The following is a 25,815-nucleotide window of genomic DNA, read 5'->3' as shown; positions in this document are numbered from 1 at the left end:
ACTAGTTCAAGTGAAACACAGGAGCCAATGCAACTTCTAGGCAATCTGCTGGAGTCTCAGGAATAAAGACAATATCTTTAATTGGAATTGTAGGTAAGTGAGCTAATTTGAATATAATGATTCGTGGCATGAAAATTAGCTCACTTACCTACAATTCCATGTGTCAGGATTAGAACCCAAAGAGAATACCTGTTTTCGTAACAACTAATTAGGTTAAAAGAAGTGACTCAATCCAAATTTGAAATGACTAAAGCAGTTCATTTTATTCATATTTAAACTCCACAGGAGTCAGAGACGAAGGGCCATCTTCTAGTCCAAGAATGAAGTCTTCAGGTAAGGTCTCAGGTGCTATCTGAGCCAACTGGTCATCATAAGAACGCAGGGTCCATAGTTTTTCTAATTCATAGGCTTCTCGGGTTTCTGGAAGCATCAAGTGGACCACCATGCTGCCTACCACGGACAGATAAGAATCGCAAGTGAAGAAGCAGTTCATTTACTTTACCCTTCTGATCTCACAAACCTGTGACAGTTAGAGCAGTGGTTCTCAAAGTGTGAACCCCAGATCAGCATTACCTGAGAACTAGCAAAAAGACTGAAGTGATGCTGTGCCTTGCTCAATGCATCACATGTAATACTACTTGGTAGACAATCCAAAAGTACTGTAATTCTGCACAGCCTGTGAGCAAAACGCTGGCAGAGTTCTATCTTAGAAATGCTGTCTCCTGGAACAAAGAGAAAGTTTGCTTACAACAGTGGTTCTCAATCAGGGACTTTTTTTTTTTTTTTTTTTCACCTTTTTTTTAATTGAAGGATAATTGCTTTACAGAATTTTGTTTTCTGTCAAACCTCAACATAACTCAGCCATAGGTATACATATATCCCCCTTCCTTTTGAACTTCCCTCCCATCCCCCTCTGCGTGCCACCCTTCTAGGTTGAAACAAAGTCCATTTGAGTTTCCTGAGAAATACAGCAAATTTTCGTTGGCTTTCTTATTTTACATATGGTGATATAAGTTTCCATGTTACTCTTCCCATACATCTCGCCCTCTCCTCCCCTCTCCCCCGACCACAAGTCTATTCTCTATGTCTGTTTCTCCACTGCTGCCCTGTAAATAAATTCTTCAGGACCATTTTTCTAGATTCCATATATATCCATTAGAATACGGTATTTATCTTTCTCATTCCGACTCAGTTCACTCTGTGTAATAGGTTCTAGGTTCATCCACCTCATTAGAACTGAGTCAAAGGCATTCTTTTTTATGGCTGAGTAATAAAATACTCCACTGTGTATGTGTATCGCAGCTTCTTTATGCTTTCATCTGTTGATGGACATCTAGGCTGTTTCCATGTTACAGCTATTATAAATAGTGCTGTAGTGAATAATGGGATGCACGAGTCTTTTTAATTTTGGCTTCCTTAGGGTATATGCCTAGGAGTGGGATTGCTGGGTCATATGGTGCTTTGATTCCTAGTTTTTTAAGGAATGTCCATACCGTCTTCCATACTGGTTGTACCAATTTACATTCCCACCAATAGTGCAAGAGCATTCCCTTTTCTCCACACCCTCTCCAGCATTTATTGTTTGTAGACTTTTTTTTTTTTTTTTTTCACAAATATGGAATGGTTCACGAATTTGCATGTTATCTTTGCGCAGGGGCCATGCTAATCTTCTCTGTATCGTTCCAATTTTAGTATATGTGCTGCCAAAGCGAGCACTGTTTGTAGACTTTTTGATGAGGGCCATTCTGACCTGTGTGAGGTGATATCTCATTGTAGTTTTTGATTTGCATTTCTCTAATAATGAGCGTCCATCAGGACATTTTTAATTTTCACCTTTACAGGGTGCAGAGAGGAGAAAGGATGCTGCTAAACATCCTACGACATACAGAGTATTCCTCCCTGCCCAAAATGCTAACAGTGGCATGGCTGAGAAACCCTGATGGACACAGCCTTGGCAGAGTGTTTCTTCCAGTGTAACTGTGGGCCTGCTTCCTGCCCATCACAAAAGATCTGCACACACTAATCACAGGGTTCATCTCTTTGAACTACGGGTGCAGCTGTCATCTGGTCAAAAAATGCTGCTTGATGTTGCTACTGCTCTTGCTGAGGAACAACTATATTTTATCAACCCCTGAATAACTCCTTTAGCTCACAAGATAAGGTTTCAGAGCCTGCACAGTTCTACAGGTACTGTTTTTACCTTTGTATTAAGTACATTCTGGGGAATTACTTTAAAACTATGTATATATTAATTCTCAAATCTGTTAGGTCTTCTCAGAATTCCAGTCTGCTTTTCTTATCGTTCCCTGTGCCTAGAATGCCCTTCACCTTACAGGAGTTACTTAAGGCCAAAGTTCTATGTACACCAAGGAGCCTTCTACTGCTCCTTGGGTAGAAGTTGGGGATCTCTCCCATGTTATTCATCCTGCTCTCCATCAGCTTTCTGACCTGTGTGGCTACTTAATACACACTAGGGAGAAGGCAATGGCACCCCACTCCAGTACTCTTGCCTGGAAAATCCATGGACGGAGAAGCCTGGTAGGCTGCAGTCCATGGGGTCGCTAAGAGTCAGGCACAACTGAGCGACTTCACTTTCACTTTTCACTTTCCTGCACTGGAGAAGGAAATGGCAACCCACTCCAGTGTTCTGGCCTGGAGAATCCCAGGGATGGCGGAGCCTGGTGGGCTGCCATCTATGGGGGTCACAGAGTTGGACACGACTGAAGCGACTTAGCAGCAGCAGCAGCAGCAGCAGGTGAGTTGAGGATTTCAGATGTGAAAAAGACCAAATGGCTTAAAACCAAAGAAAACTTAAAACAACTATCAAAAACTTTTTGTGAAAAAACACCCAGACCGTGATCCTTTTACAACTGAACATAGTTTGAGACGAGTGCATTGTCAATTGATCTGTAGAGTGTGCTGGAGTAACTTACCAAAGTCCACACAGAGCCAGTCATCAGTGTCCTTCCCTTCGATCTTAACATGAGGCTCACTTTCATGTTTCAGGTGTTTGTACTGAAAAAAGCCAAGTCACATGTTAAAGGGGAGGAGGTTGAGGGAACTCTGTTCTTACTGAGGAGTCTTGGACTTATTTGGGAACATGCTTATTCATTCCTCAGAGCTATGCCAAACCCCTTAATAACAACTCCCCCCTTAAATCCTATCCACATCCTACAGCTCTCTGCTGAAGCCCAAACCACTGTGATAGGCAATCAAAGTGCTTCTGAGGTGGACAAGCCTAAATTCAAATTCCAGTCCCCGCCACCTTCCTTCTGTCCATTACAGCTTCCCTTCACCCTTGGGAGGCACATGCTTCTTCCTGTTTCAAGGCTCAGGCTATTCAAATACACCCCATATTTAATACAGCACTATTTACAATATCCAGGAGATGAAAGCAACCTATATGTCCACTCACAGATAAATGGATGAGATGTAGTACATATATACAACGGAATATTACCCGGCCATAAGAAGGAATGAAAGTGGGTCATTGGTAGTGATGTGGAAGAACCCAGAGTCTGTTAATAGTGAAAACAGGAAGAGAAAAACGCCACATATTAACGTTAATATTTTATATTCTATATTATATAGAAAAAAGGTACAGACGTAGAAGAGCAAATAGCTGGGTGCAGGGAAACAAGGCTAAAACGAGTTGGGAGAGCGGCACTGCCATGTGTGAAACAGCGACCAGAAAGCTGCCGCACAGCGCGGGGAGCAGTTTTTGGTGTTTTCTGATGACCTAGAGGGGTGGGGTAGGGAAGTGGTGGTAGGAGGGAAGCACAAAGGCAGGGGCTGTATGTATACATACAGCACTGTAAAGCAGTTATACCCCAAATAAAAATGAATTTTAAAACAGATCAGTAATCTTGAAAAAAATTAAAAATACAGTTTTCTCAGGGTAATCAACAGGAAAAACCCACCCAAATGTTCATGGCAGCACTAATTACAAGAGCCAGGAGAGAGAAGCAACCTGTGGGTAAAGATGATGTGGTACGTGTATACAATGGAATATCACTGAACCATAAAAAAGAACAGACTTGGGTCATTTTAGTAAATGTGCATAGACTAGAGAGTCACACAGCAATGATCAGAAAATATATAACATACATGAAACCTAGAAAAATGGTACAGATTAACTTTTGCAGGACAGGAACAGAGAAGCAGATGTGGAGAAAAGACACGTGGACACAGGGAGAGGGGAGGATGGGGTGAATAACATAACTCAGCCGTGAAAAGGAACAAAATTGGGCTGTTTCTAGTGAAAGTGTTCGTCACTCAGTAGTATCCGACTCTTTGCGACCCCATGGACTGTAGCCCACCAGGCTCCTCTGTCCATGGAATTCTCCAGGCAAGAGTACTGGAGTGGGTTGTCATTTCCTTCTCCAGGCGATCTTCCTGACCCGGGGACTGAATCCAGGTCTCCTTCATTGCAGGCAGACCCTACCAAATAAGCCACCAGGGAAGACCAATTAACAGAAAATATGGAATCTGGAAAAATGGTACAGATTTGACTGACAGGACAAAAATCTAAGCAGAAGTAGAGAACGACAAGTGGACACAGGCAAAGAGAAGGGTGGGACGAACTGAGAGAGCAGAGTTGCTACTATATACACTGCCCTGTGTAAAGTACACAGCAGGTAAGCAGCTGTAGTACAGACAGCTTAGCTCATGTTCCGCAGTGGCCCAGAGGGGTAGGATGGGGAAAGGTGTGCGTGGGAGGGAGGCTGGCGAGGGTATATGTATACTTAGAACTCATTCACAGTGCTGTATAGCAGAAACTAACACCAATGTAAACCAAATATCCTCTGATCACCATAATCTATGGGGAAAAAAAAAGAACTATCATATGACCCAGCAATCACAATACAGGATGGATCTCACATCACCTAGAGAAAACCACAGTTCAAAAACACGTACCCACTGTCCACTGCAGCGCTATTTATAACAGCCAGGACATGGGATCAACTAGATTTTCATCCACAGATGAATGGATAATAAGATGTGCTCCATACATAGAATGGAATATCATTCAGTGAAGAACTAAACTGGGTCATTTGCAGTGATGTGGATGTACTGAGAATCTGTCACACAGGTGACGTATGTCAGAAAGAGAACCAACTATGGCATATTAACACACATGCATAGAATCTAGAAAAATGGTAGAGAAGACCCTCTGTGCAGGCTGTGACGGTCGCAGAAGCACAGAAGGGACATGTGGGCACGGGGAGAGGAGGTTGAGATGCGTTGGGAGCGCAGTATAGACACAGACACACACTGCCACTGCAGTGAACCAGCGGTCAGCCAGTGAGCCCGTGGGAAGCTGCCTTGCAGCTCGCTTGGTGCTCTGTGATGACTAGCAGGGTGGGACAGACGGGGTGGTCGCAGAGAGGCACAAAGGGAGAGGATCTGTGTAGATGGCTGGTTCACTTTGTTTGACAGCAGAAACACAATATTGAAAAGCAATTATAGTTCAGTTTTTTTAATGTAATTATAAAAGCATCAGTAACAAAAAGAAAACATGGTACTCATACAACCCAGCAATCCCACTACTGGGAATGTAATCTGAGAAACCATAATTCAGAGACACAAGCAACCCCAACACTCACTGCTGCACTACTAAAATATCCAGGACATGGATATGAATGGATAAGATAGTGTGGTCCAAATATACAAAGGAAATTACTAATAAAATGGACACAACTGAGTCACTTGGAGTTACATGGATGGAACCGGAACATCAGAGTGATGTAAGCAGGAAAGAGAAAACTGAGTATCACATTAGCACATATACATGGAATCTAGAACGGTGGTACAGGAGAACCTATTTGTAAGGTAAAAGCAGAGGCATGGAAGCAGAGAATGGACTTGCGGGCACAGGGGAAGGGGAGCCGGGGGACAAACTGGGAGAGTAGTCTTCACACACATTCCCGTGTGTAAGCGACAGCCGCTGGGAAGCTGCTGTACCGCACAGTGAGCCCAGTGAGGTGCTGTGTGATGACCTGCAGAGGTGGGACTGGGTCGGTGCGATGGGGGGAGGCTCAAAAAAGGGGAACATATCTACACATACAGAGGATTCTCCTTCTGGGACAGCTTTACAATATTGTAAAGCATATATACTCCAATTAAAAATAAATTTTTAAAGATAATTTATCATGAAAAAGAAAATAGAAATAGCATATGACTCAGAAATCCCATTATTAGGGATATACCCTGAGAAAATGATAATTCAAAAAGACATGCACCCCAGGGCTCACTGCAGCACTGTTTACAAAGCCAAGGCATGGAATGCACCTAAATGTCCATCCACAGATGAACGGATAAGATGTTGAAAATTTGGAATATTTGGAAATGACGCAGTATTTTTAGCAATAAAAGCAATGAAATTGTGCTATCTGCAGTGATAGGATAGGCCTAGAGTCTTACAGAGTGCAGTAAAAAAGACAAAATCAAATATCATATCAAGACATACACATGGAATCTGGAAACCGGCACAGATGAACCTATCTGCAGGGCAAGAACGGATGCAGAAGCAGGGAACGAACATGCGGACCTGGAGGAGGGCAGGCTGGGCTGAACCGGCGGCGTGGCCACGTCTACACTGCCGTATGTAAATCCACAGCTCCCGGGAGCGGCTCTCCAGCACAGGGAGCGCTGCGCCATGCTCTGCGCAGGCTCGGGCGCGTGTGATCTGGTGGGCTGGAAGGGAGGCTCCAGAGGGAGGGGACCGACATGTACTTCCTTCACACTGCTGTAGAGCAGGAACGGAACCAGTTATACGCCAACTAAATATGAATTAAAAAAACAACCAAAAAAACTAAAAACAGAACTTTCGCATGAATCAGCAACTGCACTGCGTGTATACCCAGAGGAAACCATAATTCAAAAAGACATACGCACCACGAAACTATTCACAATAAGGACATGGAAGAAACCTAGGTGTCCATCCAGAGATGGTTAAGATGTGGTGCATACAGATATAATGGAACATGATTCAGCCGTAAAAAGTAAACTGGGTTATTTTTAGTGATATGGATGGAACTACAGTCTGTCATAATATCAAATATCACATATTAACATGGAATCTAGAAAAATACAGACGAACATACACGCAGGTCATGAATAGAGTTGCAGAAGTAGAGAACAGACGTGGACATGCGGGAAGGGGAGGGTAGAACAAGTCAGCGGTACCGCCACATACACACAGTCACGTGAAAAATAACCAGTGGGAAGTTACTGTAGAGCTTGGGGCCTCAACTGGTGCTGTGTGATTTCCTAGGGAGGTGGGATAAGAGGGGGCTGAAGTGAACAGGAGTCACAAATGGAGGGGATGATGTAAACATATCTGATCACTTTGTTGGACAGCAAAAACAAAATATTCTAAAGCAATTAGAGTCCAGTTAAAAATTCAATTTAAAAAAAAAACTGAGAAAAGACCAGTAATCTTGAAAAGAAATTAAAAATGGAACTAACACAAGCCCCAGAAATCCTACTACTGGGCCTAAAACCTGAGAAAATCTTAATTCAAAAAGACACATGCAACCCAATGTTCAGTTCAGCACTGTTTACAATAGGACAGATGGTCCATCTTTGATGAATGGATTAAGATGCAGTACATATATACAGTGGAATATTGTTCAGGTATAAAAAGGAATGAAATTGGGTCATTTGTAGAGTTGGGGATGGTCCTGACTCTCCTACAGAGTGAAATCAGGAAAGAAAAAAGCGAGTATCATATGTTAATACATATATATGGAACACAGAAAAATGGTACAGAGGACACTATTCGCAGAGCAGGAACAGACACAGAACCAAAGAACAGACATGTGGACACGGGAGGGAAGAAAGGGACAACCGAGAGACAGGCACTTCCCACCTGCGCTGCCATGTGCGAAATGAAACAGATGGTCAGTGGGTGCTGCTGTAACCAGGGGGCCGAGCTCGGTGCTCTGCAGTGACCTGCAGGAGTGGGATGAATCGGGCGGGGGGAGCTCACGAAAGGAATGTGTGTGTACAAATAGCTGATCCTCTTTCGTGGACAGCAGAAACTAACACAATATTCTAAAGCAATTATATTCCACTTAGAAATAGATTTAAAGAGATCATTTGTGAAAAAGAAAACTAAAAATAGAAATATCATTTGGTTTAGTCTCTAAGTTGTGTCCGACTCTCTGCAACCCCAGGCTTCTCTGTCCATGGGGATTCTCCAGACAAGAATACTGGAGTGGGTTGCCATTTCCTTCTCCAGGGCATCTTCCCGACCCATGAATCGAACCTGGATCTCCTGCACTGCAGGCAGATTCTTTTCCAACTGAGCTATGAGGGAAGCAGAATTATCACATGACTCAGAGATTCCACTCTTGGGGATATACTCTGAGAATGATAATTCAAAAAGACACATGCACTCTAATGTTCACCGCAGCACTGCTTACAAAGTCAAGACGCAGAAGGTATCTAAATGTCTGTCCACAGATGAATGAATAAAGAACCCAGAGGGTGGGAAGGGAGGAAATGGCAGTGGGAGGGAAATACAAAGGAGACAATATATGTATACATAGAGCTAATTCACTTTGTTGGACAGCACAAACAATAGGGTAAAACAATTATACTCCAATTTAAAATAAATTTAAAGCAATAAATAACAGATTAATAATCTTCAAAAATTAGAAGTCAATACTGTATGTTAATAAAATTAAAATTTCATACTATTAATGCTATCTGCCCCAGCAATCCCACTAGTGGATGCTGCTGCTGCTGCTAGGTCACTTCAGTCATGTCCGACTCTGTGTGACCCCATAGACAGCAGCCCACCAGGCTCCCCCTGTCCCTGGGGTTCTCCAGGCAAGAACACTGGAGTGGGTTGCCATTTCCTTCTACAATGCATGAAAGTGAAAAGTGAAAGTGAAGTCGATCAGTCGAGTCCCACTCTTAGCAACCCCATGGACTGCAGCCCACCACACTCCTCCGTCCATGGGATTTTCCAGGCAAGAGTACTGAAGTGGGGTGCCATTGCCTTCTTCGCACTAGTGGATGAGAAAACCATAATTCAACAAGATATACACACCCAAATGTTTACTGCAGCACTGTTTACAATAGCCAGCATATGTAATCAACCTAAACCTCCATCCATAGATGAATGGATAAGATGTGGAAAATACAATGGAATATTATTTAGCCATAAAGTAGCAATATGGGTGCGCCTAGAGTCTGTCATACAGGGTAAAGTAAGCCAGACCAGAAAATCAAATATATTAACACATATACATGAATCTAGAAACTGGCACAGATGAACCTATCTGCAGGGCAAGAACGGATGCAGAAGCAGGGAACGAACATGCGGACCTGGAGGAGGGCAGGCTGGGCTGAACCGGCGGCGTGGCGTTGCCACGTCTACACTGCCGTATGTAAATCCACAGCTCCCGGGAGCGGCTCTCCAGCACAGGGAGCCCCGCGCCATGCTCTGCGCAGGCTCGGGCGCGTGTGATCTGGTGGGGTGGAAGGGAGGCTCCAGAGGGAGGGGACCGACGTGTACTTTCTTCACACTGCTGTAGAGCAGGAACGGAACCAATTATATGCCAATTAAATATAAATTTTTAAAAAACCATTATTCATGAAAAAACTAAAAACAGGACTTTCGCATAAATCAGCAACTGCACTGTGTGCATACCCAGAGAAAAGCATAACTGGAAAAGACACCCGCAGCACAGTGTCCACTGCGGCACTATTCACAACAGCCAGGACATGGAAGCAACGTGAATGGCCTCCACAGAGGAATGGCTGAGAAGGTGCGGTGCGTACACACATGGAATACTACTCGGCCATAAAAAGGAAGGGAGTTGGCTCATTTGTAGACATGGATGGAACTAGAGTCTGTTGTACAGAGTGAAGTAATAAGTCAGAAAATCAAACCCTGTATATTAACACATATATGGCATCTAGAAAAAATAGACATACAAACATATATGCAGGTCATGAAAAGAATTGCAAAAGTAGAGAACAGACACTTGGACATGCATGAAGGGGAGGGTAAGAACAACTGAGAGAGTAGCCCTGCATATATACACTGCCACTGAAAAATACCTAGTAAGTGGGAAGTTGCTGTAGAGCTAGAGACCTTAGCTTGGTGCTTTGTGGTTTCCTAGAGGGGTGGGATAAAGAAGGCTGCGGTGGGAGGCAGTCACAAATGGAGGGGATTATGTATAAATATAGCTGATCACTCTGTTGGACAATATAAACTAACAAAACATTCTAAATCAATTAGACTCCAGTTAAAAATTCAAATTAAAAAAACTAAAAGAAGATCAGTAATCTGAAAAAGAAATTAAGAAGAATTACCATAAGCCCCAGCAATCACGTTTCTGGGCATAAAATCAGAAAACAATAATTCAAGAGGGCATAAACACCCCGATGTTCAATGCAGCACTATTCACAATATCCAGGACATGGAGGAAACCTAGATGTCCATCCACAGACAAGTGGATTAAGAGATGTGGTACATGCATACAATGGAACATTATTCAGCCATAAAAAGGAATGAAACTGGGTCATCTGTAGAGCTGTGGATGGTCCCTGACTCTGTCATACAGAGAAAACTCAGAAAGAGAAAAATGGATATGACTCATTATCACAAGTACATGGAATCGAGAAAAACGGTACAGATGAAACGATCTGCAAAGCAGGAACAGAGAAGTGGAGAACGGACACATGGCCATAAGGGAAGGGAAGGAGGGGAGGCACTGGAGAGGAGCTCTGCCACGCATGCACTGCCGTGTGTACAACAGCAACAGGTAGCTGGCGGGCTGCTGCTGTGTACCACAGGGAGCTCAGCTTGGTGCTCTGTGATGACAATAGTGGGATGACGTGGGCTGGGGCACAGGGAGGCTCAAAACAGGAATGTATGTGTACAAAGAGCTGATTCCTTTTATTTTGAACAGCAGAAACTAACACAATATTGTAAAGCAATTATACTCCAGTTAACATATAGATTAAAGAAATAGAAGATCACTAATCTTGAAAAAAGATTAAAAATTGAACTACCATATCACAGCAATCCACTACTGGTATATACCCTGAGAAAACCATCATTCAGCAGGCATAGGCACCCCAACACTCACTGCAGAACTAATTACCAAAGTCAAGGAATGGAAGCAACCTAGAGATGAATGGACAATGATGTGGGACGCACACAATGGAATATTACTCAGCCAATAAAAGGAACAGGACTGTGCTACTGGCAGTGATGTGGATGGGCTGGACCCTCAGAGTGAAGTCAGTCAGCAAGGAAAATCAAGTAACACAGATTAACACAAATATATGGAATCTAGAAAACTGGAACAGATGAACCTATCTGCAGGGGAAAACAGAGATGCAGAAGCAGAGAGCAAGCAGACACAGGGAAGGGGAAGGCGGGACAAGCTGGTAGAGCAGCTGCCGGATAAACTACCATGTGCGAAACTCGCAGCGGGAAGCAGTGGCACAGCACGGGGAGCCAGCTGCACGCTCGGTGGAGCCCCAGAATGGCAGGGCGGGGACAGGGCTGCGCGCAGCGGGCTCAGGAGGGAGGGGGTGTGTGCATGTCCATAACTCATTCACATTGTTTCACAGCAGAAAATAACGCTCAAAACCAAGTTTACTCCAATTAAAAATTAATTAAAATATAGAAAACCATTATTCATGAGGAAAAAAACAAACATAAAAACAGAATTGTCATGACCCAGCAATCCCACTACTAGGCATATAACCTAAGAAGACCATAATTCAACAAGACACACTGACCTCAATGCTCAATGCAGGACTATTTACAAAACCCAGGATATGGAAGCAACCTATAGGTCCATAAACAGATGAATGGCTTAAGAAGGTGTGGTACGCTTCGGATTCAAGATGGTGGAGTAGAAGGACGTGCACTCATCTCCTGTGAGAGCACCAAAATCACAGCTAGCCACTGAACAACCATCGACAGGAGGACACTGGAATCTACCAGAAAAAGATACCCCTGGTCCAAAGACAAAGAAGAAGCCACAGCAAGACGGCAGGGAGGCACAAACACGATAAAATCAAATCCCATACCTGCCAGATGCGTAACCCACAAACCGGAAAACAGCAACACCAAAGAAGTTCTCCCACTGTTGCGAGGGCTCTAAACCACACGCCAGGCTTCCCAGCCTGGGGATCCGACAGAGGGCCTGGCAATCCCCAGGTAATTTCACCGGAAAGCCGAAGGGATTCAATTACAAGACTTCCGCAGGACTAGGGGTGGGTAGACCCCAGTCTCAGAAGGCACAAAGAAAACCTTGTGTGCACCAAGACGCAGAGGAGAGGAGCAGTGACCCCACAGCAGACTGAGCCGAAGCTCCCTGCGAGTGTTGGAGGGCCTCCTGCGGGGTGTGGGCTGGCAGGGGTTCATCACAGGGACGCGGGCACTGGCAGCAGCTGTCTGGGAAGGTCCCCCTTGGAGTAAATAAACCCTCTTGGGGGTCACCATTAACCCTACCAGGAAGTCCACAGACCTCAGGGCTGGGTCGCCTCAGGCCAAAAAGGTATCAGGGAAAGAGTGCAACCCCATCTACCAGCAGACAGTTGGATCTGAGCAAAGCCCTGCCCACCAGAGCAAGACCCAGTTTTTCCCCACCATAGTCCCTCCCATCAGGAAGCTTACACAAGCCTGGCCCTCTCCATCAGAGGGCAGACAGAAGAAACAAGAAGAATTGCAGTTCAACAGCAACTAAAACAAAAACCACATTACAGAAAGTTAATCATGATGAGAAAGCAGAAAGTTACGTCCCAGATAAGGGGACAAGACAAACCACCCCCCCTCACAAAACCAACTAAATTAAGTAAAGGTAGGCAACCTTACAGAAAAAGAGTTCAGAATAATGATAGCAAAGATGATTCAGAATATCAGAAAAAGAATGGAGGCAAAGATTGAGAAGATGCAAAGAATGTTTACCAAGGCCTACAAGAACTGAAGCACAAACAAACAGATGGAAACAAACACCAGAAGGAATCACTAACAGAATAACTGAGGCAGAAGAATGGATAAATGACCTGGAGGACAGAATGCAGAAATCACCACCACAGAATAGAATATAGAAAAAAGAACGAAAAGAAACGAAGACAACCTAAGAGACCTCCGGGACAACACTAAATGCACCAACATTAGCATTACAGGGGTCCCAGAAGGAAGAGAGAGAGAGGACCTGAGAAAATATTTGAAGACATAATAGCTGAAAATTTCCCTGACTGGGAAAGGAGATAGTGAACCAAGTCCAGGAAGCAGAGAGTGTCCCAGACAGGATAAACCCAAGGAGGAACACACTGAGACACACGGGAATTAAAGTGACAAAAATGAAAGACAGAGATAAAATATTAACAGCAATGAGGGAAAGACGACAACATACAACGGAACTCCCATCAGTGTATCAGCTGATTTCTCAATCGAAACTCTACCAGCCAGAAGGGAATGGCAGGATATATTGGAAGTGAGGAAAGGGAAGAATCTACAACCAAGAATACTCTATCCAGCAAGGCATTCATTCAGATTTGATGGAGAAATCCAAAGCTCTCCAGACAAGCAAAAGTTAAGAGAATTCAGCACCACCACACCAGCTTTACAACAAATGCTAAGGACACTTCTCTAGGCAGAAAACAAGAGAAGGAAAAGATGTACCTACAGAAAATAAACCCAGAACAATTAAGAAAACAGTAATAGGATCATACATATCGATAATTACCTTAAATGTAAATGGATCAAATGCACCAACCAAAAGACACAGACTGAGCAGATGAAAACACGTGCACGTATGCACTTCCACTTACCACATCACTCTGCTTGACTCCCCCCAACTGTAATTATTTTATATTGTTAGGTTAACCATGCTCCTGTTATGGTTTGCAACTGCAATTATCTTTTATTTTTTATCTGGCTATTGGCTGTGAAAACTGATAAACATCTTTCAATATTGTGACTATGTAACTATTACTCACTTAAGTGTATCATGATTGGTCAACAGAAAAATAAGAGAATTCTATATCACCAAAACAACCACTTAATAGAAAACCTTATAAGCACTTTTTAAAATCCAAATGCAGATCAAAATTATCTTGGAATTTTCTGAAACATACAAATACCCAGGTATTGCTGTATTTTGGTCAGAGTTCCAGGTATGTTTCTAATGAACAGCCATGTTTAAAAACAACTGGACTATATGAGGATCTTATCCAATTTATTTCATTTTTTAAATTTCACTTCCAGTGCTCCCATTTCATTTAGTTTGTTTTACACTTTCTCCATCTCTTTTTTTGGATGTTTTTTCTGAAGGCTTTATCAAGCATAGAAGAAAAGCCCTTGTATACATATATATATAGATAATATGTATAAATTATATATACTTTAGAAAACTTACAAGTTTTGCCTAACTAAAAAATTTATCAAATTAATATCTACATTTTGATTCCACTTGTTTGACTTAGTATAAATAGAATGCTAGATTTCTAATTAAAAAAAAAGATATCCAAAAAGTACCAAAGATTCACTATAAAGCACATAGAACTATAATTAATATCTTGTAATAACCTAAAATGGAAAATAATTTTAAAAATAATGTATGTATAACTGAATCAGAAGAAAAAAAAATTCTACTCTTTGAAATTTAGTACCGTTTATCTTTTTTCCAGTTTTTCTAAATGTCCTATAGACATATGAGATATAAAATTTTAAATATATTTGTGTAGGATATAAGATTAATATAAATAGAAATCTATTATATTTTAAATTATTAATGACATCATTCAAAATGCCTTTATTATTTTTTCTGCACTTGATAAAATATTCTCAGAGAAATGTTAATACGTCTCATTATGACTATATATTTTTTTCTTTTCCCTTCTATTTTCTTCTGATTTTTGCTTTATGTATTTTTGCTTCTTTGTTATTAGGTGTCTAATGGTTTATGATGTTGATTCTTCTTCATGAACTGTACCTTTTATCATTAAGAATATTCATCTTTGTTTCATTTAAAAATAGATAATCGTCCCCAAAAACGATGTGGGGGGGGTGTGTGTATGTATGTATGTATATATACATATATGTACACAATGGAGTATTATTCTGCCATAAAAAGGAACAATATTGGGTCATTTGTAGTGATGTGGGTGGACCTTCACTCTGTCATACAGAGTGAAGTCAGAAAAACAAGTACCATATATTAACGTACAGACGCGGCATGCAGAACAATGGTACAGATGAGCCTACCTGCAGGGCAGAAATAGAGACGCAGCAGTAGAGAATGGGCATGTGAACCCAAGGCAAGGGGAGTGTGAAACAAACTGGTAGAGTAGCGTTGCCACATAAGCATCACCATGTATAAAATAGAGCAGTGGTGGGAAGCTGCGGTGTAGCACAGGAGACTCAGCCCGATGCTCGGTGATGACCCAGACGGGTGCGGTGGAGGGTGGGAGGGAAGGGATATATGTATACTTATAACTTATTCACACTGCTGTACAAAAGAAACGACATAACAATGTAAACCAATTTAAATCCAATTAAAAGTAGATTTTATTCATGAAACAAAACTAAACATAGAACTATCACGTAATCCAGTGACCCCACTATGGGGTATATACCCAGAGAAAACCATAATTCAAAAAGACACACACATCACAATCTTCACTGCAGTATTCACCATAGCCAGGACATGGGAGCAAACTAAATGTCCATTCACAGATGAATGGATAAGCAGATATGGTTTACACACACACACACACACACAATGGAATAATACTCAGAGATAAAGAAGAATGAAACTGGGTCGTTTGTAATGATGTGGATGGAACTAGAATCTGTCATACAGAGTGAGGTAAGTTAGAAAGAGAAAATCAAATATTATATATTAACACATACATGGAACCTAGAAAAATGGTACAGATGAACATACGTGCAGGGCAGGAAGAGTCCCAGAAGTATTCACCAGACATGCGGACATGCGGGAAGTGCAGGGCAGGATGAATTTAGAGACAAGCGCTGAAATATACACAGTGTCATGAGTAAGACAGGCAAGTAGTGGGAAGCTGCTCTACAGCACAGGCAGCTCAGCTCAGGGCTTTGTGATGGCGTAAAGGGGTGATGGGACGGAGGGCACGGCAATGGGAGGGAGCCTCCCAGGGAGGGCATATATGTACACATGTAGGTGATTCGCTTTGTTAGACAGCAGACACTAACAACATTGTAAAGCAACTGTACTCCAACTAGAAAATAAATTTAAAAAATAAAAGATAATTAATGTGGTAAAAAAAAAATCTTAAAAACACAACTACCATATCCCCAAGCAATCCCACTCCCAGGTATATAATCTGAGAAAACCACTAAATCAAAAAGATATATGCACCCCAATATTCAACACATTATTTACAATATCCAGGACATGGAAGCAACCTAAATGCCCATCCACAGATGAATGGATGAAGATGTGGTATGTATAGATACACGAGGGAATATTGCTCAGCCTATACACCCACAGAAAACTTTAACTGAAGAAGACACATGAGGCTTGCCTGGTGGCTCAGTGGTGATGAATCTGCCTGACGTTGCAGGAGACATGGGTTCCAGCCCTGGCCTGGGAGGACCTCAGGTACTTCATCGTGACTAAGCCCGTGCACCGCAACAATTGAGCCCGTGCTCTGGGGCCCAGGGACCGCAAGTGCTGGGCCCACATGCTGCAACCACTGAGGCTTGAAGCCCACAGGCCCTGGAGCCAATGCACCGAGAAGCCCACGCACCCCAACCAGAGAGTAGCCCCCGCTCACCACAACTAGAGAAAAGCTCAGGCAGCAAAAGAGGCCAAAACTGAATAAATGAATAAAATTGTTTTTAAAAAAGACACGTGGTGCCCAATGTTCACTGCAGCACTTTTTACAAAAGCCAGGATATGGAGTAACCTAGATGTCCGGCAACAGACGAATGGATTAAGAAGATGTAGTACATACATACAATGGAATATTATTCAGCCATAAAATGGAAAGAAACTAGGTCATCTGTAGTGCTGTGGATGGTCCTTGACTCTTAGAGGGTAACAGGCAGGAAGGCCAGGGGTCTCCAAACGGAGGAAATAGGCTGCAAGTGTCAGACACTTTTTCTCTCTGTTAAGCAGCAGAAGGAAGCAAACTACTCATGTTATATTTTTTCCCCTTCTCTATACAAATTTAAAGAGTTTTCTTTTAAAATTATGTGTTGCCATGACAACACCTAGTTCCACCTGAACTTAACTTTTCTCAAACCATGAGCTAACCAATGCATTTTTCTTATGGAAATGTTTGTCTTAGCTATGTTAATGAACTACATATTAACCCCAGACTGTCTTCAAGTCAGTTCCACCTAAGACTCAGAATGGACCTGACAAACCTGTATGTTTTACTCATACACTGTTCTCCTAATCTATGTTAATAAAACTAAATATTTACTTAGAAAGCTGCCTTTCTTCAAGATTCATGTCAATCGTTTTATGGCCCGGGATGACTCATCTGGTTATTTCAAAATGTTATTTCAAAATGAATGTTGTTGGTGAGGGGCCTGGTGCCACTCTGAGTTTTGAGACATCTCCTTTCTATAATTAACAGCTTGCTAGTAGCTGTATAACATCCAGCTAAAGACTAGCAGGTGGGCACTCTTTCTGCCCCCTTCTAATGTCTATGTCAGAAGCTTTCTCTATCTTTTATACTTTAATAGAACTTCATTACAGAAAAGCTCTGAGTGATCAAGCCTCATCACTCGCCCCAGATAGAATTCTTCTCCTCCAGAGGCCAAGAAACCCAGCGTCTTTCCTGGTTCAGCAACATCCTTTCATACAGAGTGAACTCAGAAAGAGAAAAACGAGTCTCATATATTAACACACATACATGGAATCTAGAAGAATGATACAGTTGAACTTACATGCAGGTCGTGGACAGAGCTCCAGAAGTAGAGAACAGGCATACGGACACACGGGACAGGGAGAGTCAGACCAAATGGGAGGGCAGAGCTGCGTAAACACACTGCCAGGTGCAAAACAGCCAGCTAGCGGGTAGCTGCTCTACACCACAGCGAGTTCAGTTCACTGCTTTGCGATCACCCAGAGGGACGGAGAGGCGCAGGATGGAAGGGGCTGGGGTGGGAGGGAGGCCCAAACAGAAGGGATATATGTATATATAGGTGATTCACTGCTGGACAGAAGAAGTCAACACATCATTTTAAAGAAATTATATGCCCATTAAAAAATAAACAGAAGATCATTACTGATGAAAAAAATCTAAAAACAGAACAACTATTTGCCCTAGGAATCCCTTACTGGGCATATAACCTGAGAAAACCATAATTCAGAAAAAAAAAAAAAAAACCACGCACGCACCCCAGTGGTCAATGTTGTACTATTTACAATAGTCATGGACGCAACCTAGATGTCCAACAACAGATGAATGGAACAGGAAGACATGGTACATACAACGGAATATTACTGAGCCATAAAAAGGAAGGAACTGAGTCAGTTGAACTGAGGTAGATGTATCTAGAGCCTCTCATACAGAGTGAATAAGTCAGAGAGAGAAAAATAAATATCATGTATTAACACCTAATTAGAATCCAGAAATATGGTACTGATGAACCTATTTGCAGGGCAGGAATACAGACATGGATAGAGAAAAGACTTGTGGACACAGTGGGGGACGGGGACACTATTCATCACAGTGGGATGAATTGAGAGGCTAGCACCGAAATGTATGCATTACCCCATGTAAAACTGACAGCTGCTGGGAAGCTGCTGTGTAGCACAGGGAACTTAGCTCCATGCTGTGTGGTGACCTAGAAGGGTGGGATGGAGGCTCAAGAGGAAGGAGATACGGTTACACGTAGAGCTCAAGTCTCTTTTTTGGATAGCAGAAACTAACACAACCCAATAAAGCAATTATACTCCAACTGAAAAAAAAGAAAACCTATGCAGAGCACTACTTTACATAAATCAAGATCTTTTTTGATTCACCTCCTAGATTAATGAAAATGAAAAATAGAAGACACACGGGATCTAATTAAACTTAAAAGCTTTTGCACAGCAAAGGAAACCATAAACAAGACAGAAGGAGAACCTTCAGAATGGGAGAAAATATTTGCAAAGGACACAAGTGACAAAGGATTAATCTCCCAAGTACACAAGCAGCTCATGCAGTTCAATACAGAAAAAAAAAAAACACACATGGCCAACACACACATGAAGAGATGCTCAACTTCACTAATTATTAGAGAAATGCAAGTCAAACTACAATGAGGCATCATCTCACACTTCAGAATGGCCATCATCAAAAAATCTACAAGCATTAAATGTCTAAGAGGGTGTGGAGAAAAGGGGACCATCTTGCACTGTTAATGGGAATTTAAGTTGGCACAGCTACTCTGGAGAACAGTATGGAAATTCCTTGAAAAACTAAAACTAGAACAACCATTCAGTTCAGTTCAGTCGCTCAGTCGTGTCCGACTCTTTGCGACCCCATGAACCGCAGCACGCCAGGCCGCCCTGTCCATCACCAACTCCCGGAGTTCACTCAAACTCACGTCCATCGAGTTGGTGATGCCATCCAGCCATCTCATCCTCTGTCGTCCCTTTCTCCTCCTGCCCCCAACCCCTCACTTCGGCATAAGGTGGCCAAAGTACTAGAGTTTCAACTTTAGCATCCTTCCTTCCAATGAACACCCAGGGCTGATCTCCTTCAGAATGGACTGGTTGGAACTACCGTATGACCCAGCAGTTCCATTACTGGGCACATACCCTGGTAAAACCATAATTCAAAAAGACACATGTACCCCAACGCTCACTGCAGCACTGTTTACAATAGCCAGGACATAGAAGCAACCTAGATGTCCAGCGACAGGGGAATGGACTAAGATGTAGTACATATATACAACAGAATATTACCCAGTCATAAAAAGGAGTGAAACTGGGTCATTATTAGTGATGTAGATGGACCCAGAGTCTATGATACAGAGTGAAGTAAGTCAGAAAGAGAAAAATAAGTATTGGATATTAAGGCACATATGTGGAATGTAGGTGAACCTATTTGCCGGGCGGGAACTGGAGGTGTAGAGAACAGATGTGTAGACACAAGGTGGATGGCGGGGGGGGGGGGATGAATTGGGAGATTGGGGTTGACATGTATACACTACCATGAGTAAAACAGATAGCTAGTGGGGACCTTCGGGAAGGTTCCCACCTGGGCAGGAAGCTCATCTCAGGGCTGTGGTGACCTAGAGGGGTGGGATGGAGGTTCAAGAGGGAGGTGATATACTGTATTCTTATAAATGATTCACTTAGTTGTACAGCAGAAAGCAACACAACATTGTAAAGCAATTATACCCCAATTAAAGAAAAAATGAAATTACTGTTAAGGGGATGGGGAAAGGAAAAAATTGGGCAACTGGGACTGACATACAGACAGTACTATAAAACAACTAACAGCAACCTACTTATAGCACAGGGGACTCGACACAATACCCCGTAATGACCTAGAAAAGAGTGGGTATATGTATATGTGGGGCTTACCTGGTAGGAGAAAAAAACTGCAGATCAATATACTAGCAAACCAAATTCAACACCACATTAAAAGAATAATACACCAAGACCACATGGGATTTATTTCTGGAAAGTGAGGACGTTTCCACATGAAAATCAATCAATGTAATAAGCCATATTAACAAAACGAAGAACAAAAACCATATAATCATCTCAAATACATGCAGAAAAACCGTTTAACAAAACTCAATACCCTTTCATGAGAAAAACTCAACAAAGATTAAAAAAAAAAAAATCTCCTCAAGATAATAAAGGCCATATATGAAAAGCCCACAGCTATTAGCCATCATCCAACTCAATGACAAAAAACTGAAAGTTTTACCTCTCAGATCAGGAACAAGACAAGAATGCCCACATCTGCCACTTTCTATTTGACACAGTATTGAAAGTTCTAGCCATGGCCATTTGACCAAAGGAAAAGAAAAGAAAAAAGTAACCAAACTGGAGAGGAAGAGATAAAACTATCTCATTTTGCAGATGACATGATCTTATACCATAAAGAAAACGATAAAGACTGTACCCAAAAAACCTGTTAGAAAAAATGGATTCAGCAAAGTTGCAGGATATGAGATCAACATCCCCAAATCAGTTGTGCTTCTGTATACTTAAAAAGCAACCTGAAAGGGAAATGAAGAAAACAATCCTGTTTGCAATAGAATAAAAAAGGATAAAATACTTAGAAATAAACATGACCAAAGGAGCAAGACTTGTACACTGAAAACGACACAATGCAGCAAAGATGACACCAACAAATAGCCGCTCTGTACCCATGAACTGGAGCACAATACTGTGCAGACCATCTACAGATTCAATACAATCAATCCCTACAAATCCCACAACTTTTTTAATAGAGACAGAAAAATCTATCCTAAAATGTGTATGTAATCTAAAGGGACCCCCAAATAGCCACAAACAATTTTAAAAGGAAAGAGCACAGTTGGAGATCTCAAGCTTCCTAGTTTAAAAACTTACCATACAGCTACATTAATCAAAACAGTCATCAAGACAGACTTACATACCAATTCAATAAAGAGCCCATATGTTCCAATGTTTTTTCAAAAAGGGTGCCAAGTCCACTCAACAGGGAAAGACAGTCCTTTCAACAAAGAGTGTTGGGAAAACTAGATACCTACATGCAAGATCTTAACACCGTCTACTAAAACTAATTCAAAATGTACCAAAGATTTCAACATGAAACCTAAAACTATTCAACCCTTAGAGGAAAACAGTGGAGGGACTTTTCTGGCAGTTCAGTGGTTAAGACTGAAAGCTTCCACTGCAGGCAGTGTGAGTTTGATCCCTGGTCAGGGAACTAAGATCTCATCTGCAATGCAACACAGCCAAAACAAAGAAAACATGGTGGAAAAAGCCTCACAACACTGGATTTAGCAACGATTTCTTGGATATGAGACCAAAGGCAAGAACAAAAAAATATAGAACTTTTGTGCATCAAAAGACACTATCAGAGTAACAAGGCAACCTATAGAACAGGAGAAAATACATACATGACATAGGGTTTATATCCAGAATATTCAGAGAACTCTCGCAACTTCACACACACACACAAAAAATCAATTAAAACATGGACACAGGACTGTATTCAAGCACTGCAAAAGGGCTCATAACCATGTGAAAAGATTCTCAGCCTCACTAATTATCAGGGAAATGCAAATCAAAATCAGGAGTACTACTTCATGATCCTTAGACTGTCTCAGACAGTAAAGAATCTGCCTGAAATGCGGGAGACCCAGGTTCGATCCCTGGGAAGGGAAGATCCCTTGGAGAAAGTAATGGCAACCCATTCCAGGATTCTTACCTGGAGAATCCCATGGAAAGAGGAGCCTGGCGGGCTACAATCCATGGAGTCAAAAAGAGCTGGACATGACTGAGCAAGTAAGAATTTCACACTTTCAGACTCATTTATCAACAAACTGGAAAAGAACAAGTGGTGAGAATTCTGAACACCTGTGCACTGCTGGGGTACAGCTACTATATTAAAGAATATGACACTTCCTCAAAAAATTCAACATAGCATCACCATGGCAATTTCACTTCTGAAATAAAAGCAGGAACATGAACAGATAGTTCTCCACTCATGTTTATAGCATCATTATTCACAACAGTCAGAAGATAGAGCAACCCAAATGCCCACCATGTGGGTGGATAAGATACAATTAAGTTAAAAAAAAAAAAAAAAAAGATACAATTAAGTTATAGACATATGTTAAAATAAACATTCAGCCTTAAAAAGAAGAAAATTCTAACATATGTGACCACACAGAAAAACCTTGAAAAATATTATGCTAAGTGAAATAAGCCAGAATAGCAAATAGAGTATGATTCCACTCAAGGAGGTACTTATTAGTGTAGTCAAGTTCAGAGACGGAAAGCAGAATGGTGCTGCCAGGGGCTAGGGGAAGGAAGAATGGGGAGTTCTGGTTTAAGGTGTACAGAGTTTTCTGCAAGATGAAAAATGCTCTGGAGATGGATAGTAGTAACCGTCCTACAACAACGTGAATGTAACTAGTGCCACTTAACTGCACACCTAAAAATGACTAAAATAAGCTTCATGCGATATACATTTTACCACAAACAAAAACAACACTTTCTTGACTTTGCCCTTTTCTCCCTTTTCACCTAAAATTTTTGTAAAAGTCATTTCTATTCCCCTCCCTTGCTCTTCCACAGAAACTTTCTCTGAAAAATCTCTCATTCTTTTTACATCTCCAAGCTCAATGGTCATTTCTAAGCCTCACTTACTCTGTTCTACTGTTATATCTGACAGAGACCCTAAGGTCCTTTTTCCTCCATGACCTCCTAGCTCTCTTTGTCTCTCCAACTACCCTCCTTTTTAAGAATCTTCCTTTGCTCTGCCCTGCTGCACCAGGGTTTTGTTCTCAGTCTCCTTATTTTACCACTCTTCTCTAAGGCAATCCCAGCTACTCTTTCGGTCTTAACCGTCCCCTCCATGCCTAATTTTCAACAGGGTGAAATAAGTATGTTTCCCTGAATCAGCTTCCAAGTATATTTTCTTCCTCATTCTGATTCCTATTCAGTCTAGCTGGAAAATGAACTACCTTTTCTTTCCTCAACGAGACTTGTGATTTCAGAAGACAAGGACTAAATCTTTTCATTTGAATTAAACTCTAGGCCAGCACTATCCAACAGAACTTTCTGCAGCTGCAGAAATGTTTTATATTTGCACTGTTCAATACAATAAGCCACATATGGCCACCTAAAGTGTGGCTAGTACAGCTGAAGACCTGAATTTTTAGTTTTAATTTATCGTTACAGTCACACAGGGCTAGTGGGTAACTGGACAGTTTTGCTCTAGAAATCCCTCAGTAATATTGTATTCTAGTCTGCCTCAGGTTAGTACTTTTTTTCCTTGTCAGAGACAAGAATATGAAAATAGCCTGACCCACTAAGGCTAGATATTGGTCCTTATAACTTTCACCATCAAAGAACATAAAACACTTGTGCCAGTTCTGGGTTTCTCATATAATCTCTGTGACGGGTTTAGTTTTCAAGTGCTCCTCTTCAGTCTGATGCATTAACACTATTCTATTAAGTTAAAGATTTCAAAGAAAAAGAAAGCATCCTACCATTTTCACAATGTAGTAGGCCATGGCATGCAAGTGTCGAGTGGAAGTGCCGCTACCAATCACAAAGTAATCTGTATATTTCATTTCTGGAGGAACTTTGATGACACAAATGTCTCTTGCATTTTCTTGCCTCAAAAGTGAAACCAACATATCGATGTCAAACTTGGGACCAGCGTGATCTGAAACGCACAAAGATTTGGTTGTGTCAGGTGGCCAAGAGAAGACAGACATGCTGTGCACTCAGAAATGCAGGCAGCTGACAGCAAAACTGCTCCTCTGGGAAGGTGTTCAGATCTGAAATGCTTTGTAAAACAACTGGGCCCAGGCCTCCTGGAAGTTGAACCTGGGCTCTGGCTTTATATAGCACTGCTCAACTTTTCTGGGAAGGTGCTCAGGTCACAGAGAGCCACCACATCCTTTCCTATTAGCAAATGCTAGTACCATACACCAGCAATAACCGCTTCTGTTTCAGTACTTGAGGAAACAAGTAACACTGCTCAAGCAGAGAACTGCTACACAAAGAGAGGAAAACAGAAGCACAATGTGGGAAGGTGGTAATATCCTGGGACATATTAAACTGAACTCCAGCCAGAAAGGGTCACAGAACTAGCACTGGGAACTGGAAGCTCTTAGGTAGTATCTGGCCCACAACCTTCATCTGAGAAACTCAGACCTAGCCAAGTATGTGTGGCCCCAGACCTACCAATTCGAGGGCTAGAAGTTTAACAGCAGTTCTCATTCTGAACTCTCAAGTTTTTCTTACAATGTCATTTGGGTTATGTAACAACTGTTATCTGTGAAAATCACTCCCCCCCACCCCCGCCTCTGGAGATTTAGATACTTGGATTGTCACCGTGATGTATTATAGCCTCTGGACTTACAGTTGTCTTAAGCTTTAAAGTTGACTCCCAAGGCGCTAGATGTTAACCTCTCCCTCTCATCTTTCACAGGTGTGATCTGTTTACCATCTCTCAAGCGTCTAAAAACTTACACAAATAGGAGGCCCTTAAATTGGCCATATCTCCTATTAGCGCTTCTTACTGCACCTTTTAGCCCCCAGCTCCTCAGAACTCTCATGCTACAACACTGTTGACAAGTCCATTTCTCGGGACCCTAGGAAGAGAGTGAAGGGAGGTGAGGACGCTGAGGGTGTGATGCCAAGAGTCCGGCGTGGCTATTCATTCAGACGGACGCCTGGGGGTTCGGAGACTGATTCAGTTCATCTTTTGGTCTCACTGAAATGCAAAGCTGGTGCCAACAACCTTTGCAGGCCCTTCCAATTCTGCTTTGTAGAAGTTTTGTGACCCCAATAAAAATGCAGAGAGGAGAACTCAGCATCCACGAAGGTCCCGCCTCCCCACTCCCGTACCTGCGGTGCCAGACTCCGGGAGTCCCTCGTCGGCTGTCCCCTCCGCCTGCTCCTCCAGGCCTGGCCCGCCGTGCAGGCCGCGCGCTGGGTCCGGAGCCAGGCAGGCCCTGCCGAGTGCTGCCCTCGCCGTAGTACTTCCCACGGCCAGCAGCCGAAGACGGGGCGTGGCACTAGCAGCGGGCCACGCGCGGGGGAACACGGCCCTGCGGCACAGCTGCGCCCCGAGCCGCAGCGCTACAAAGCTGCCGGGCCCCAT

The 25,815-nt window shown here is 42.4% G+C and overlaps 1 protein-coding gene and 1 non-coding gene across 2 annotated transcripts; both read right to left on the bottom strand.

The window, feature by feature from the left end:
* Positions 1-262: 262 nt before the first annotated feature.
* Positions 263-25,815, bottom strand: MALSU1 (mitochondrial assembly of ribosomal large subunit 1). Its single transcript, XM_068973370.1, has 4 exons — positions 25,560-25,815; positions 24,191-24,369; positions 2,934-3,015; positions 263-450 (listed from the first exon to the last, which is right to left on the bottom strand). Exons 1-4 carry the CDS (start codon positions 25,813-25,815, stop codon positions 263-265), a joined length of 705 nt encoding a protein of 234 aa, XP_068829471.1.
* Positions 1,610-1,716, bottom strand: LOC138080511 (U6 spliceosomal RNA). Its single transcript, XR_011144971.1, has one exon. It is a non-coding gene; the product is annotated as a U6 spliceosomal RNA (small nuclear RNA).

The sequence above is a fragment of the Capricornis sumatraensis genome, chromosome 5 (assembly GCF_032405125.1).
Source record: "Capricornis sumatraensis isolate serow.1 chromosome 5, serow.2, whole genome shotgun sequence".
Classification (NCBI taxonomy): domain Eukaryota; kingdom Metazoa; phylum Chordata; class Mammalia; order Artiodactyla; family Bovidae; genus Capricornis; species Capricornis sumatraensis.
The sequence above is the reverse complement of the archived record's forward strand: the minus strand, read 5'-3'. Positions and strand labels throughout refer to the sequence as shown.